Source organism: Hakea prostrata, chromosome 5, assembly GCF_041222555.1.
Source record: "Hakea prostrata isolate BN-2017 chromosome 5, UWA_Hpros_2, whole genome shotgun sequence".
In the NCBI taxonomy this organism is placed as follows: Eukaryota; Viridiplantae; Streptophyta; class Magnoliopsida; order Proteales; family Proteaceae; genus Hakea; species Hakea prostrata.
This window is the reverse complement of record NC_142604.1, coordinates 5,491,681-5,509,115: the sequence shown is the minus strand read 5'-3', so window position 1 is coordinate 5,509,115 and position 17,435 is coordinate 5,491,681. Positions and strand designations below refer to the sequence as shown.

Below are 17,435 nucleotides of genomic sequence, written 5' to 3'. Positions count from 1 at the left end.
ACCTGTGATGGATGGTTCATAAATTAACATAGATTACCTCTCTCCTGGCACAGAACAAAATTAACTGGTGAAGCCAGAAACAGAAATTAATGAAATGTTTTGACCTGTTGAGAGTTAAGCTCAAATCTTGATCCTACAGTGTGCAGTTGCATTCCTCTTTGTACAGAAAAGCACCGTACAATGAAGTATGGAGTCATTAGAAGTGGATAGGGATTAGGGAGTACATGTATAAACAAAAATGAGCAAAGATACTGTATCATCAAAATTATCCTTGAAGCAAAATCATATCCATTCTGAAATTACTTCATAATTCTAATAATATAAAAAAATCTGAAGCTAAGAAAAGATGAATAATCCCCCTAGCTCACTTGACTGGATACTTTGATTCCTGTATTTAAACAACAAATGGAACGGAACAAACATAAATGTACAAATAAACAGATAGCTCATAGCTTCACATGAGAACTGCAGAATAAAGTTAAGCATAAGCAGTTGCAGCCAACACTATGGAGACAAATAAAGCTTTATTTACAGGCAGAATGTAATACAATGAATGAATAATCTTTATCATCGAAAAAAGGCATTGAACATTGGGGATATAGAATATCCATAGCAGCACTTGGTAGCTTACAGCCTTACATTATACTTTATAAACAAGTTCCCATTCCCAGGCCATCAGTAGTGATGCCTATACATGACAAACTCAATAGATTTCAATACCTTTCACTTGTCCATATCATTTATAAAACCTTCTGCAGTGATGGAAATTCAAAATCCATGCCAGCAAACCCAAAACTTGCAAAACATTGTATCCTCATTACATTTAAACTCACTCCCCTTTGATACCATGTATTGCAGGTTAGTTTGTTCCTGTTTATTCTTCTGATGCATGCAAACTAACTCTCTCAAGTTGAATGGGCCATCCTTCTCCAAGTAGCTGGGGTTTCAACTCCATTGCAACCCTAAAATCCAACAAGGATCCAGATATTGACAAGCCTGGTTGTTGTATGATTCTATCAGGCCAGACACAATTCAAACCAGGTGCAATCTGGCAATTTATTTGCTTCATGTTTTCATGCCCAACCCTGGATCCAGCTAACTCCAGACATGGCTTAATTAACCTCTTCAGAAATGCATCCAACCCATTATTCAACAAATTAGCGGCGTCCAGAGAGATGCCAATGCCTTCACTCTCTAACGTCCGCTCCAACTGGTTTCTTAAGGATCTGGTATCAGGTAGCTCATTGCTGTTATGACAGGTCTTAGGATGGATAGTAGACTGCAAGCCATTACGAAAAATCTTGCGGGCTCCCATATTCATGGGGATGCCTAGAGGCGCTGTAACAGGACTTCTACTTTGAATGCTTGGGCTGGCGGCCATCTGTTCAACTTCTTCCCCATCTTCCACAGAGACAACTTCAGCTGGAGGTCTACCACTAAGAGAAAAGAGTTCTGTAGCACTTTGTTGTCCTCGGGTCCTAAGGGTTGATTCATCAGACATGATACTCTGGATCTTCCCAAGGGTGCCAAGTGGACTGGGGCGGTCCCTGAACTTGAAATCTCGACAATTAGAAGACTTCCCCTTGCGTGGGGATGGAGAGAATGCATCCCCAGACTGCGTTTGCACACTAGTCCTCTGATAGCCATTAGCAATTTTATTACTAAGAGAACCTTCTACTCTGCTATCCCGCAAAGGGGGGGTCTTGGCAGTAGAAGCATTCTTGAGGATGGCTCCAATAAGCCGGTTGTGAAGATGGAGATTCTTCCTTCCGATAGTAGTAATGCAGAGCATATCAAACTCACGTTTGCTAAGCCTGTAGCTCAGTAATCGATTGACTAGCACGAAGTACTTCTCTGCCGTCTCATGTCCAAGCTTCCTCATGATGTGAGTTTTCAGCTCTAAAGTGTCAATCCGGGAAAAATGCCGACTGGGCGGCATATCTCGATTTTCGAGTTCTAAACAATCATAAATTAGGGATCTTCAAAATCCCACAAGACCTCCAAAGTAGCCCGATTGAGCGACGATACCCTCTTCGTTCCGAAACGCAAACCCTAGCGCCTAAATAGTGATTACTATAAAATTAGTCGAGACGGTGAGCAATCCTCTTATTTTTTTAGCTCGGATATTGGATTCTGAAAGAAATGAACAAAACCCATATAGAAACTAAGCTCAATACATACTTCCGTAATTCGCAGGATCGAATGAGTACTAAAATTTCTCCCAGTAAAGCAAAATCTGAAGCAGTGAATAGTAGAATTCTAAACTACCCAGAAGTGGAAAATTTCTCCTTTTGACCTAAACTCACTATGAATTGATTAAAGGAGCAACCAGACAGATGGAGAGGAGGAAATCCAAGATTGAAATACAGAAATTCGGGTTTGAAACGGAACCTTTTCAAACTTGGAAAAAATAAAGTAAGGCCATCATTGGATGATGAAGATATATAACGAACAAAAAAGAGTTAGATCAACCTGATTTCGAAGGACAACTGTTATATTCCAAGCTCTACTGCATTCTCTCTTCGCTGCGATCTCTGCTCATCATCTTTAGCTTTCGTAATTGTTCTTCCCCTCGTTCGAAAGAGAGAGAGGATTTACCGACTTCTTCAGCGTTGAGAACACTTCCACCACTGACGATATCTGTACCGTCAGATTGGAATGAGCTCTGCATATTTGTTTCGATATAATTTTAAGGATTTTGTTACCTACTGTTGATAGAGCATCTTTATCACCTACGCTTTTCCGAAGCTTCTTTGGTTTAGTCAAAGTACACGTGCGTCTCCGGCGTGGTTTTGTTGACTCTGAAGGAGAAAAGAAATTAATTTATATTTTTTCTTGTTACTTCTAGGAAGTCTATACACCACTTGCGAGTTGCGGCTTTGTCTGGAAGGAGAGACGTAACGTTGACCACAATATGTTGTGACGCTGACATGGCTAACATTTCCCAACTCTCCCACTACCGGGGACTGCTTAATCAGCCAAATGATGAATAGGATTACAATAATGTAGCTTGACAGAACAAACGGATAAGGGTCTCTGCTCTCTTCACATTTCTCCTCTGAATAGTAAGGATAGAATTCACCTCAAAATGTTGGCATCATAAATCATGAGTGAAACCCTCAATATACTCCAAATGAGCCCCCTTAATATCGATCCTAGTTGTGGGTCGAACTGGGTATGGTCATACGAGTTTGGATCACCTCCCTGTCGTCTCTTGACACTTTTTAACTACATAATATGATAATACTGGTTGAACTCACATTAGACTCAGTGAAAGTCCCACCTTTGATTTATTTTATTAGTAAGAAGTACAATTTACCTTTATTGTGCGATGAAGAAGCATCAAGAAAGCATATACCTCTCCTAACAGGGAGGTGATCCAGACTCCTATATTTTAGGGCTCATGGATAACTGGTTGATACTTGCAATGTAGATCAAATCTCAATCAATCAGTTTGGACTAGTTTCAGTTTGGTTCATCCATTTTACTGCTGAGCCCAAAATAAGATCGATCAAAGTTGTTTCTTGTCGATCAAAGTTGTTTCTTGTTGGGTGTAAGAGAGACAATAGGAGTTGAAATGTTTCCCTATAATGTATCCACACGAGGGACTTCGGGTATTATATATATATATATAGATTACCATTGGTTGATTACACATCTCATCTTCTCCCTAATGAATTTTCAGACATTCTGAGGTTCTTTTCTTTACTAGAAGCTAGGGTTTTTTCTTTCAACTGGCTGAAATCAAGCCCAACGCTTTCGATGTTTCTTTACTAGGAATTGGAATTTGGTCATTTTTCATGGAAGAATGTTCAGGAATAAACTATCGTTTCAGTGGTCCTATGGAAGTATAGAAACAGTTATACTGAGTTACAAACCCTGTGATACGGGAAAGAGAGATTGCAATGGAAATCCAATAAGATGAATCACGTTCTTGGTTGGAATTGTTATGGCTGAGCAAGATATTGGAGTTGAATATTGTTGCTTGTTCTCTAAACATACAGCGATGCCTTTCATAGCTTTCCACTCGGTTCATAAAGCAAGATGCAAGACCAACAATTGATACACCCCTGGAAATCATTTCCTCTAAAATGAAGCCTGTTCAAGAGGTTATGTAATCAATCAAAACAAGAAAGATTTCGTAAATCTAGGGTTTTTAAGATGGGAAGCAGGGACCTTTCAAGGTAGAAATGAACCATTTGATGATGGATCAGATGTGTTTCAAGTCTTAGGTTACTCAATAATATATGAGGGAGAAGACACCAATCAATCACACGCTTAGTGCGATTCCAGCACCCAGACACTGAAACTGCCCAGCATCTCAAAAATGATCGATTTTTTCCAGGAGTAAAGTGGCCATTTCCAAGACGAATTCTGTCTCTACACACAGGAGTCAAGTTACGGGCACAACTGGATTAGCATTCTTCCTCACGCATATATAAACCTTTCTAGTAAATAAGCCCTGGTTAAACAAGTAAACACCCATCTATTTAGCAAGAAATGCAAGAACCCAGAAGGAAAGACCAAACCAGACAGGAGAAAGGAAAATTTTGGAGCCTGTCCTAACATGAATAATATTTGACTGGAATAACAAATTCTTGGAAGTATTGCATTTCAGAATTCCATCTACTTAACCATTCTACAAGAAAATAAATCAATGAACAAGAGAAAAGTCAGGAAACAGAGTATTCTTTCATAGTACAGGTAAGAGTCCAATTGCTGAAATATAGGTCCCGTACTCTTACTCTCAGCGAGAAGTAAATAAATAAGGACATCCCTACCTAGGGCACAAGGCTCCCATCACTGCAGAGTTTAGGGAGGGTCATAATATACCCGTTTCTACAGAGAGGCTGTTTCTAGACTCAAATCTGGGATCACTTGATCATAATGAAGCAACCCTAACTGTTGCACCAAGGACCCTCATAAGTAAACCATATAAATGAACAAAACACAAATTAGAAGAAAGAGAAAACACAATTCAACAACCTATTTTACCACCTGCATCGCTGGGAAATTCACCTATTTTAACAAATAGGCCCAACTGCTCTATATGGAGACGAGTAAAGGAAAAGGAAAGAGGGGAGGGGGGTACATCCCGCTTCAGACAGTGAAAGCATTTAAACAGCTCTTGATCCTCTAAAATTCCAAAATCTGAAACCAGTTGGATTGCCTCAACCTTCAGGGGAACTACAATTACTAACACTACAGGGAAGGTTATGTTCAGTGCTTGCATTTCCCATATTTGGATGGAGCGTAACTTTTGCATATGAACCCCCAAAATCTCGCTCTATAGACCAGAGTTGGGAGGCCATCGGCAAGAATGTTTCCTCTAAACTCTTTATTTTGCCTATATATATGGAGACGAGTAAAACAACTGGGGTATCCTGTTTCAGACAGTGAACGCATTTAAACCGCTCTTGATCCTCTAAAATTCCGAGAGCAGTAGACAAATAAGTTTGTATGGGTTTAAACAAAGAAAATCACTGGCTCGGTCAAACATAGTCTCAAAAATTTAACAGAAAGTTAGATTGATTTAAATGAAAGCCTTAAAAAGCTCATTACAGGCCAAACTGACAGGGACAATCAGGCAAGCACCCACTTTCCATTTGAAGAACCAGGTTTGAGATCCTCACTTCGAGAGGACCATTTTATACAATTGGTGATTCAAGGGAGGCAGCTGTATCTTTTGAAATACCATATGGGGGCAAAGTTTTCCGAAGGCCAACATTAAGATGGTCCCCCAAACATCATTTCTCAAATCAATACTTAGACAACTGTTCTCTCTACCATAGGATTGTGATCACATTGTTAGCAGGGAGCCTCTAACATTAGGTATTGGAGTAAGTGGGTAAAGTATCCTATGAAATCTCTGTTACAAAAAGCTAACTCACAAGAGTGGTGGTAAACCAAGTAGCATTATTTGAAGTCTTAACATCAAATAGGATACTTCCTGACTCCTGTTACTACTTGCCTCTATTTGAAAATTCAACATCACCAATGATGGAATTCTCCTCAAGAAGGTTTTGTTATGCTTCCATTTACTTGTCATCAATTTCTTACAATCATGAGAACAATTCTTAAATGTGTTTGGTGATAAACTGTTTATTGATCCTCTAGTGCTTGGTTGAATTTTTGCAGGTCTGATGACAACTTTACCAAAGCTGGCACGTATTTACATGATTAAAGCTTGAGTTCTCTTTGCATATTGTTCAAACAATTCGTTAGTGGTTATATTAGACTTGAAACTATGATCAACCATTACCTCGAATTGGTTTTCTATAACACCAAAACTTGGCGTAGTATCAATGAGTGGAGTTGGCCGGGCAAACCCATGGAGGATCAGCATTAGTAGGCCCGAAAGCCCAGCAAAAATAAAGCAACAAAAAAGGTGGTCCCAACGAGAATTGGGGTTAAGGTTTCTTGTCCATCAAACATGAATTTGAATTTAACTTAGGATGAAACAAGGGATATCTTAAAGTTGGTTTATCAAATAGGAATTAGAAACACAGTTTCAGCTTTGCAGGTCTGGGGAAAAATTAGAAAAAAGAAGAGACTATGGGACCAAAAATGTTAGGGTTTTGAATGCAATTCCTAATCCTTAAAATTTGTACAAAAAGTTTAAAAACTAGAATCAATTTGGGAGAAATTAAAATTTTTCAAGGTTTTGATAAATATGGGAAGTTTGTCCAGGCCATGGGTTATGGGATTAGGCCCCGGATGTATATAATACATTCAGTTTGTCTATTGTATACTAGGAAGGATTCGAAGGACTCAACTTTGAAAATAACACTAAAATGTTTTACATAATTTAACATTTCAATGGGTTGTTCAGTCTAGAAACAGTATCTCGAGGGGAAAAAATCTCTCTCATGGAAAGCTTAGTAAAGGAATACCACGTGGATATCTTACTCTAACTAGAACCCTAATGACAATGGAGTTTGAAAGTTTTACCTGGACCAAAGGGTAAAGAACTATTAGGACTAAAACCTACCAGACTAGGTTCAAACATGAAACAAATCGATGCCATCCAAAAACCAAACCTACAAACCTTGATTCCCACATGAGAAATACTACAAATTTCTGGGGGGGAAATTCTATGAATAGACAGACTCTGCAGCTCTGCCAATACTGCTATTCAACCAAAGACAATTGAGTGGATGAAAGACTAAATGGGTTCCACCAGTACACAGGCCAAGAAAATGTTCAGTTTTTAAGAGTGCTTGAGTACAGAACTCAATGTGCACAATAGCACTCAGCTTCTACAATGCCCATTGTAATTTCTCTAGATATCATTCTAGTCTACAAAGTAGCTAAGCTGAAGTTCATGGGTACCCAAAGTCCTACTCCCAATATCCCTGCTCAAATAAGCAAAATCTCAGAGTCATGGCACTCCAAACAGATCAATCTTTATTTTGCTACAAGTTCACGTTTTTTGTCACACATCAATAACTGTAGATCATAATGGATTCCACTGAACCACAGAATATAAATTGAAACATCTGTCACAATAAATAGGTGTAAAGGATGATATGTTGTTCCAAGAATTAAGTGACAGTAATATCATCGGAAAATTGAAACTGTAATGGATGTCTAATATCAATAACGACATAGCAACTGTATCAACTATATATCCATGAAGTCCAGGACTTCAACAAGAACAGAGTGTAGCTCTGTTCAATGAGGAAAGGAAGTTTAGACGGAACAATATTGATAAACAAAAGTATAAATACATAATAGATGAAAACCAAATTGGTAGTTGCAGGACACAGCTTATGTTTAATTCTCAGGTCAACATGATTGATATGAATGGTTTAGAAATAATACATTCAACAAAAAAAAAAATGCTGCACACACTGCCTACATGCCGACATAACCAAACTAGAAAGAAAAGAAATGTTTCTTCTGGCATGTCACTTTCAGAGACTAAATCAAACCATCTGGGGGCAAACCTGCAACCGTAGCATTCTGCACAAGCAGAGTGCAGGGGAGCAATTCTCCCAGCAACTTTTGCTGAGAAGCTGGTTCAATGCCTTGACCTCAGGGCGGCAAGGCACACCCCTTAAGCCCCATCTATCTGCTTCCCTATAATATATGCACTAATAGGTGCAGCATTATCAGCTGCCACAATAAAAAGGTAGTGATGGAGACTACTCCTTGCATGGATGTCTACAATGAAATAGGATTTAAAATTGTGCCTGCCAGAGCTGGCAACACAAAATAGAGAAAATAATTACCTTCCCTTACAAGATATACCATAAATTCTGAAAAGTACATGTATTAATACATTTATCTGACTAACACTGGAATAAGAGTTTAGTCCAATTTTGAAACTTCCTCCAGAAAAATTTCAGAAGATTGTTGTCCCCTCTTAGTAGGTGGAACTTCTGGTAAAAGGCTTACTGAAGACTCATCCACATATTCCAGATGCGGTTGAGACAAATCAGGAACTGCATCCAGAACACTATCAGATTGCACTGCAGGTAATGGGTCAAAATGGGCCCACTTCTTCTGCCTCAAATGTTCTAGCATAGGATAAAGGAACAACCCAATTATGATTACACTGCCACTTACTAAAAATGTTTTGACTGAAGCTAGACACATGACAAGAACAAGCAAAAATGCTGGTGGAAGGCAAAGAATTGTCACCCCAAATGTTTTTAAGGGAACCATGTATGGTCGGTGAAGATCTGGTTTCTTCATTCTCAGCCTGATGAAAGCTGCAAATTCAAGAAGCATTCCTATAGCATAGAGGAAATTAAGAAATTCCACGATCTCCTGGAAGCTCATCCATGACAAGAACACAACCCCGCTTGCTGAGCATAAGATGCTAATGGTGGGTGTCCCATATTTTGATCTGAAAGTTTTATTTACATGAAGTTATCATACACTATCAGAACTGCGTATCTTATGGTTAGCTCGGATCGAAGTTATAATTCATAACTCTACACATGATAAGACTAGAAAGGAAATAAATTATGCCACAATCACTGACCTTGAAGCGAAAAACTCAGGAAGCATCCCCATTTCACTCATTCCAAGAAGTTGAAAGGCATCGCTACTCATCTCAGCTTCAAACAATCCCATGTTAGACATTGCAGCTGCTGCCTGGATCCACCACTTGAGCCACAATCCTCCTATCAGCGCCCCTACCTCAGCAAAGTATCCATCGCTCCATTCACCTTGTGAAGAATCCAAAGCTCCTGTGCCCGCAAGAAGGGGAATCAAGTATGAAGCAACAACCAAAACCACACCTCCCAGCAGTGCCTTGGGGAAAGTACGGCTTGGGTTCTCAACCTCTCCTGCCAAGGTACTAGCCTTATCCCAGTAATTTAAATTCCAGAACATACTATTAAAGTATCCCCTCCAATCCACCTTTTCTAAATCTACGACTAACCACTTCCTAGGTCTAATTCTGGGAATGGAGAGCAGACCCATAACCAAGAAGGGGAGAAGTGAAAAGATGGCAAGGGCAACAGCAGCGAACCCCACTATGTGCAGACCTCTGTAATTCAAATATGTCAAAGAAACGGTAATTCCCAGGAGAGCGGGTATTCGAGCAATCAACCTATTGAAGATTGGAAAAGAGTGTTTCAAGTAATCCAGAAACAAAACAGGGTAAAGCGCATTGTCCATGACCCCACTGAACCACTTCCAGAAACCTTCTTGGAAACCCCAAAAGGGTCCAAATGCTGCAGAGACCCATATAACATATCCACCATTTTCAGGGAAGCTTGTTGCAAGCTCAGCAGTGACTAAAGCTTCTGGGATGCTCCAGAACAGTGGAAATACTAAGAAACCAAGCAAGGCTAGAAGGGGACCTCCGGCCTTGACAGAATCTTCAACTCCAAAGGGTCCTCCAGATACTTCATAGAAGATAAGAGCTATTAACGGTAGAAGGGTCAATTTTGGTTTAGATTTAGCATATACGTCCTTGACAACACCATCCATTTCTTCGTCACCCATCAAAGGAAACGCAAAAAATTAACACAAGAAGAGTAATTAGAGAGTAAAATCAGAATCTAGAAGACAAGACCAATTACGCTCCATGGTATAAACAATTTAAACAAAATCCAATCCATTGGAAAAAAAAACTAAAGAACTGAAAGACGGAATTTACTCTATAAGAAGAGAGAAATTAAATGTGCAGAGCAGAGAGACAGACATTTACGCTTAGATCTGAAGCTGATGAAGACTAGTCTTTGATGCATGCATCGGTTCTCATTCTCATCCCAGAAATTCCTAGTGGGAGAGGAAGCCTTGTTGATTCGTGCACGGTATACTATTCGGGGGCGACGTTGACCTTCGTTCTTCTCGTGGTATCGTAAAGTTCAAGCTCCTCGCTCACTGGCCGTGAATCGCCACTAAGTCGCGATCGTTGTCTGATGACTCTGATCACTCACCAAAAGACCGCACCCACACCTGTGACTTCACATGCCGTTAACCGAGTGTTCCCCAGACAGTTTTTACAACCATAAACGAGTGCTCCTTGACAGTTTTTCCAACCACAAATTATGTGAAACTCACACGTAAAAAATAATAAAACATTAAAACAAATAAACCCCATCATCCTAACCCTGGGATCTCCTGTAATTCATGGTCAAAAGCCGTCAGGTGAGACGATCTGGACTCACTATTAACCCGTTGGTGTATATCAGTATGTATTGATACGTCACATCGGTACATGCGCTGTTAGACAATTTGCACTTCACTTCCCTTTCTTTTCCTTGGCATGGAGTTTGTATTGTCTATCTAACTTAGCATCTCTCCTTACACTTTGCGACTACAAAAATAAGTAAAGTTAATAGGGGACAACTCTTGAACCCATAGAAGATACACTATGAATCCCATCTCTAAATAATTTTATAAATTTTTCCTGTGAAACATAGTGTCTCATATGGGACTTCCTTTATTCTTTTATTTTTAGATCATAAAGCATCAAGAGAGCACATTGTACTTGTTATCCAGGGAGGTGATCCAAACTCCATCAAATGAAGGGCTTTGCTCCCTCATACTTTTTAGAGTCTAAAACACTTCCACATTAAGGAAGAACAATGTGTTCTCTTAATGCTTTTGAACCACATATAGTGGTGGGGTCCACCTATAAATATCGAAAAAAAAAAAAGTTAAAATCTCAATAAATCCTACGTAGAGCTCCCCTTATTGTGTGATTCAAAAGCATCAGGGGAACATATTTGCTCTCCCCTAACAGAGTTCTCACATTTCTCTCATTACATAATAAAGGTAAAACCTACCTTGAAATGCTAACAAAATGAATTAGAAGTAGTATCCTTAGTAAGCCTTATGTGAGTCTCACCCATATTGTGTGTAGGCAAGAAGTGTAAGGGAAGCGTAAGCCTCGAGCCCAGATCACCTTCCAGTCAGTGAGTGCATACTGCTCCCCGAACGCTTTAGATTGGACCCTATAAGTCCCAGGGTCCCAGGTGGATCCCACCCAATTTTATGGTGAAGAAGCCATGGGAGAGCACTAGTTGAGAAGATGTTTTGTCCTAATAAATTCTGATACGGACTTAAAGGGTGGGGGATAATTCTAATTTTGTTAATGTCGGGACTCGTGATGTTGTTGATGTTTTATATTCTTTTGGAAATGTTACAAGGGAAGGATGGCTGTGGTATCCTTTGATTGGTAGCTCTCGTAAACATCCTGTTTAGCTCTGTTGTCTTTGATGTATTTATCTTAAGTAGTTCGTTTGAAGGATTTATACCCAGAATTAAGGTGTTTGGTATTTTTGGGTTTGAAGCTATACAACTTCATTTTGTTGATTAAACAAATTATCATGAGGGCATAAGTTTGAATTGAGGCAATTTCTGCAAGTACTTCAATAACCCTAAAGGTATGTTTGTTGTCTAAATTTCTCTTCTCTTCCTCCTTCATTTTTTCTTTAACCAGAAAATGCATTTAGTAAATTTGCCAACCCTGAACATTGATGTCTGCAAATGGAATTACAGTCAGATATGTAAGAGGAGCTCAAATGAGATATCAATTAAAAAAATAAAAGTTGAGCTTGCCATTGGGACTGAACTTTTTACCTTTTCTATTTGGCCAAAAAGCACAATGATGATTATGCTGTCAGCCAGATTAGTTGATTTGTTCACAAGAGAAAATATGCCTGCAATTCTGCCCTCACTCATTTTAGATTTTCTTGTCCATTTCTCTGATGTAATTGCATTTTATTTTAGGGATGTATAATTTTTGTTGTAAATGCTTCTATTCAGAGAAGTCATATAATCCAAATTGAGGAAATTAAAAAAGTTATCGGCAAATAGAAGTGGTGAAAAAGTATATGCATAGCTTAGACCTTGTATCTTCAATCAAAGTTGATTGGAAGGCAAGAATCCATGTAATCAACCAAATTTAGTTGGGAAAAGGCTTCTTGTTATTATTGTATTATTTTTGTTCATCAACTGAGTCCTCAAAGTGAATGTTTCCCATTCTATGAATAAAGAGAAGACCAAGAGAAAATTTTGAGTTTTTGATGTTTGTTTCAGCTCTTCTCTGTTGACTTATATGAAGATTTAAAACATGGTGATGTTAACTGGTAGTTTACATTGGATTAAAATGGGAACTCCCATCCATGTTCTGACGAAGGAACTGAATCGAGTTCCAACCAAATGTTAAGCTATTTTTGGATTCTCTGGGAGGGTGATTTATTGTAGTAACTTTGTCAAGTCTGTTGTGCCTTAGTGGTTGGAATTTACCAGTAGAGCAATAAAGACCAATTATTTGGAATGGCTAACATATAACAAAGTGGTAGGCAGTAGTTAAGCTAACTTTCAAGCTTGGGTCAGAAATGGACGCAGATTACCTTGCTGGCTTTGGTTGTATGAATGCAGTTGTGCTTTTACATGCATTTGTGGTTGTGCGTCTCCTGCATTTTTCTATTCTGTTCTGTTGATCGAGGATTATTTTCATATTATGCTAGTTCTTGTGCTGTTTTTCAGGGTATGTTCTTCAGTTAATCTTTCTTGTCCTTCATTTCCATCAACATTTTGTTAATTATTTAAGTACATATGCTAATTCCAAACAGTTCTCATCATGTGTGGGCAGTTGGATGCTTTTGTATGTTTGTAGTTTTTCTTACCGTAGTCTTGTTACTCTTCTGTAATTCAGGTGATAAGATTTCTCCAGGTGTTATTTTTTGGCCATCAGGGATGTGTTCAGCTTCATCCAAGATGTATTCACACTTCTACACCAAAAAAAAAAAGTTGTATTCACACTGCATTATGCTGATGTTAGAAAGTGCTCTCAGTAACCTTTTCCTTTTTGGCTAGTTGTCTTCTTGTTGTTGTTGTTACTTTAATTCCATTGAAGCAAACAATAGGTGCTTTTTAAGTTGCCAACAGTAGTTCAGCTCAAGCTTGTCTTCTTAATTTATTCAAAACAAAATTGGAAGATCATTATGACAACTGAAACGACCTACTAATGATTTGTAGCAGTTACTGACTTATGGTCTGTTTGATAATACCTTGAAGGTTATTCACTAATTGATTGATGCATATGGGTTAGATCTTATGATGGATTTTCCAGTCTTCTTCTCTCATCGACTATGCAATGCTTACTAATCCATTTACTGCAATGCTGATTTGAAAAAATTGGGCAAATTGAGATTCATTTCCATGTTGCAGAAGCTTCTCTTTCTTAAGTGTCATTTTCTTTTCTCTTCCTTCCCTGTTTCTCTAGAACTCAGATTCTATAGTGTTCCTCAGTATTTTGGGTGTGAATAGCAACTATTAGAGTGGTCTTATCCCATTTTATGCTCCCTCTGACTAATGACATGAATGATGGTCAATGTTGTAGTAGCAGTTAAAACTTCATTACTATTTTGACATTTTCATTTGCATTATTGTGGTGGATTGACAATGTTAAAGAGTTCTTTGATATAGTGCTTGAATTATCTTAAATGTGGTTTCCTTCGGTTTGATTTCCATTACGTGCTCTGAATTTGTTTAATTTTTTGGCTGAGCAGCAATACGAAGTGATGTTTTTCCAATCCAGTGCCAGGAACTAGAGACACAGAGCGGGGTTTAAGGTTAAGCAGGCATTTCAGGTCACTTTGGTTTTGGCAGTTTCTATCTGGCTGCTCTACCAGGTAACATTCTCACACAAGAACCAAAGGATAATATGGTGAGAAGAAGCTCAGCAGTGAACATCAGAGCATGGTTTTGGGGCGTAAAGGGGATCAAGGGTCTATGCCATAATTGTGTATCTTCTATTTCTTATGGTTACTCCTATGACAAAACGTTCGGTCGCTTGTTTGACATTGGCATTGGATAAATATGAACTACATTTTGAGTAACCTCAATTTAAAGTGTACAATGGCAAATTTGATTGCAAGATAATCCATTTGATTACCAAACACGTACTAGAAGAAAAGCCCCACTAGCTTGTCCTCTATCTCCAGTGGCAGAATTGATCAGTAATATGGACAGAGTGTGGAGGAAAGAAGTAAGTGAACGATCGTTTTCCAAGTGATGCCCAGGAAATGATGAGAATTAAGGCATATGGCTCAGGCACAATACAGGATCATATAGCTGCCGCAAGGAATGGGAAGTTCAGCACTAAATCACCCTATCATATCAGATGCACTGGCTGATAGGCAGATTAATCATATAGAGATGAAGGGCATGGAACGTGTACATTCGCAATTTTATTAACTTCATAAGACAAGAAAAAAACACCCTCTCTTAAAAATGGTTTAACACCTGGGGAAAAAAATCTTGATGATTCAAAAAAAAATTATTACTTCACCACTTAACTTTGAGTAGTTGACAGTGACAATGTCTAACAAACATTGAATCTGAATTTACCCGAAATAATTCTGAAACTTCTATGAAACATTGGCTAGGGGTCTAAACTCAAGACAGCAAGCATTGATTGTGCACGACAACCTACTCATAAGTGTTAGTAAATTTATCCAATGAGAAGAAACCCAACCCTGTCTTTGCAATCTGATATTACAAAAAATTCCTAATTTCAATGAGTCCAACATGAATATCTACTGAGAAATCACTAAGTTATAGGAATTTGGAAATGATCGGTTGTAATGCAGGCTACATCCGTTGGATAATTCGATTTGTTCTGCTCATTAGAATTTTTCATCAAACACTGAACCAAATCAGCAGCATGAACAAATGTCAGTTTCCCTAATTGTAATATATAAAACATGAGTTGCTGCAACAGAAGGAACATTTAATGTCAAAACTCAAGGTAGTATATATGTAGAAAATCAATGATGTTAAAAACAAAATTTCTTCTCGGTTCAACGGTTACATGACCGCATCAACTTCACTAAATTGCTAACTAATTAATCTTCAAACTTCCATTGCAAGAGATAAAAGGGGGAAAACTACTAATAAGACATTCAGGGATACCACGCGAAGAAGCCCCATAACAAAATCATCCTTCCTCTTAACGGTACTGCAGCAAAAATAACACAAAAGAAATTAGTGAATACCTTTAACAAACCCATTGCTAAAACCCAACAAACAACAAATAATCACATTAGCAGATAAGAGCATACACAGTTGGAAAGGACGAGTAAATAAGAAAGAATTCCCTTCGACGAAAGACCAACAGAAACTTTAGGAGAACAATTATACAAAGGGGTCTCAGAAAAATAGTAATCAGGTAGACTGGTTTTCTTTCTTTTGTATGATTACCTTAATGAAGCCAATTTCCTTGGCGTTGCTGCGGAAGCACTGCCTGCAACACATCAGCCCATACTTCCGGATCAACCCATGAGGATTCCCGCACACACGGCTGCTCAAAATAAGAAACATATGATCAATCAAACCTTGCAAACATCATCACAGATCTCAGCAATTTTACTGTACATGAATATTCAAAGTTAGCATCTTCCTGTTCCTGTCTTATTGAAACCTAGAATCTTTATCTATCCTGTGTTATAGAAACTTGTAAACTTTCAAAAAGAAAAAAGAAAAGAAGTTAAGTTAGATCTACAGAAAACATGGAGGACGTGAACTTCGGGTCAAATGAGTTTCGACTATTTGAACTTGGAAAACGAGCTCAGAAAAGCACTGATCAATCTGAGCATATGGACGTACTTCCTTATCTTCTATTTTGATATTCTGCTATAATTTATCTCTGTAATTGAGATAGATCTGATATATATTGATTCACGGATCTGCAAGGGAATTTACGCAACTCTTCTATAACAAGAAATTTGGTTAGAACCTCGGCAAAAACCTAAGAAAAGAGATTATAGTATGTAATAGGAAGGATAAGTAAACAGCAGGGAATCCAAGAAAGAAGAAAAACCAAAAATCCTAAAACCTCATCGGATCAGATTGTTTTCCATGGATTTCTAACTCAATAGGAACTAGAAAGAGAACTATTAAAGGAAGAAGAGGAGAAATCTGTTACCAGGTACGAGAGCCAGGACCATAGGTCTTGGGATGCGAGTTCCAGACATTGGAGTGCCCCATTCTTCCACTCTCAACAAAACCCTAATTCGCAGCTGCGGAGATGAAAACGAAGAAGAATCGCTCTGTTCCACGAAATTTTATTCACCAATCACCGATAGTAGGGCACGTTGGGTTTTTATAGCAGAACCCTAAAGAGAGTTAAAATTCAAGGAAAAGATCCAACGGTGAGATATGTGGGTACAAAATCCTATTGAGATAAGCTAGATCCAGCTCAAGGGATTGGGTCCCACATTAAGATGAAATCTCACCCGTCAGATATATGAGACAAATAGTATTGATTTGGAAGGAAAAAACATGTAATTTGTCGCTTGATCAGAACAATTACATCCTACGCTCAATAGGGCTCGAACCTCGAAACCTAGACTTCCATTTTTTTTCTATTTTGTGGAAAGAAAAACGGAGGAAATCTCAAGGTTACCCGAGATATTTCACTACCATAAATAGCGTAAAGCCCTGTTTGGTTACGTGAATCAAAATCTTTGGATTCGTGAATATCAAATTTATAACTGTTTAGTTGTTAAAATTCTTGAATTCATGAAATTTAAAAAATTCATCTTTTTACACTAAAAATGTGAATATATAGATTTATGGGTACCAAAGATTTCCCCCCTACTATACAAGCGCTAAATATTTGAACATTCACAAAATCACGTCAACCAAATAGTTTTTCATTATGAATTCACATCATTCCACAAATTCATATTAACCAAATCGTAAATTTTATGAATTATAATTCCATAGATTTAAATCTATAGATATTTTAAATCTCCAGACTCATGAACCAAACAACCCCTAAAGCTATGTCAATTTGACAGTTGTCCTCCTTTTTCTTTAGAATTGGTAGTTGAATGGAAAAAAATGATGGTAAGATCATCTTATAAAATCACAAGAGATTAAGAACAATTTAGGAGTCATGAAATTATATAATCATCACATATCTAAATTTGTTAATAGAATGTACTATTGTGCTT

The 17,435-nt window shown here is 38.1% G+C and overlaps 3 protein-coding genes across 4 annotated transcripts; all 3 read right to left on the bottom strand.

The window, feature by feature from the left end:
* Window positions 1–397: 397 nt before the first annotated feature.
* Window positions 398–2,479, bottom strand: LOC149014623 (uncharacterized). The gene has a single exon (XM_089155016.1). It carries the CDS (start codon window positions 1,937–1,939, stop codon window positions 875–877), a length of 1,065 nt encoding a protein of 354 aa, XP_089011142.1. The 5' UTR covers window positions 1,940–2,479; the 3' UTR covers window positions 398–874.
* A 599-nt stretch (window positions 2,480–3,078) lies between these two features.
* On the bottom strand, window positions 3,079–10,450 carry PUT5 (Amino acid permease family protein). 2 transcript variants are annotated; one of them, XM_089155015.1, is made up of 3 exons: window positions 10,163–10,450; window positions 8,993–9,950; window positions 3,079–8,854 (listed from the first exon to the last, which is right to left on the bottom strand). In XM_089155015.1, the coding sequence occupies exons 2-3, from the start codon at window positions 9,946–9,948 to the stop codon at window positions 8,314–8,316; spliced, it is 1,497 nt and encodes a 498-aa protein (XP_089011141.1). In that variant the 5' UTR covers window positions 9,949–9,950; window positions 10,163–10,450; the 3' UTR covers window positions 3,079–8,313. The 2 variants fall into 2 exon arrangements, with proteins under 2 accessions (XP_089011141.1, XP_089011139.1); XM_089155013.1 differs by having other exon boundaries at window positions 3,080–8,854; window positions 8,993–10,450.
* Window positions 10,451–15,371: 4,921 nt separating this feature from the next.
* On the bottom strand, window positions 15,372–16,551 carry LOC149014621 (small ribosomal subunit protein uS14z/uS14y/uS14x). The gene is made up of 3 exons (XM_089157282.1): window positions 16,403–16,551; window positions 15,679–15,778; window positions 15,372–15,436 (listed from the first exon to the last, which is right to left on the bottom strand). Exons 1-3 carry the CDS (start codon window positions 16,462–16,464, stop codon window positions 15,428–15,430), a joined length of 171 nt encoding a protein of 56 aa, XP_089013408.1. The 5' UTR covers window positions 16,465–16,551; the 3' UTR covers window positions 15,372–15,427.
* Between the last annotated feature and the right edge of the window lie 884 nt (window positions 16,552–17,435).

What these genes read in the sequence shown, in the direction of transcription:
- LOC149014623 (XM_089155016.1), bottom strand. Translation starts at nt 1,939, where the DNA reads ATGCCGCCCAGTCGGCATTTTTCCCGGATTGACACTTTAGAGCTGAAA.
- LOC149014621 (XM_089157282.1), bottom strand. Translation starts at nt 16,464, where the DNA reads ATGGGGCACTCCAATGTCTGGAACTCGCATCCCAAGACCTATGGTCCT. An exon ending in GGTCCTGGCTCTCGTACCTG is followed by an intron (nt 15,779 to 16,402) that starts GTAACAGATTTC and finishes TATTTTGAGCAG; the next exon opens with CCGTGTGTGCGGGAATCCTC.
- PUT5 (XM_089155013.1), bottom strand. Translation starts at nt 9,963, where the DNA reads ATGGGTGACGAAGAAATGGATGGTGTTGTCAAGGACGTATATGCTAAA. An exon ending in CCTGAGTTTTTCGCTTCAAG is followed by an intron (nt 8,855 to 8,992) that starts GTCAGTGATTGT and finishes TAAAACTTTCAG; the next exon opens with ATCAAAATATGGGACACCCA.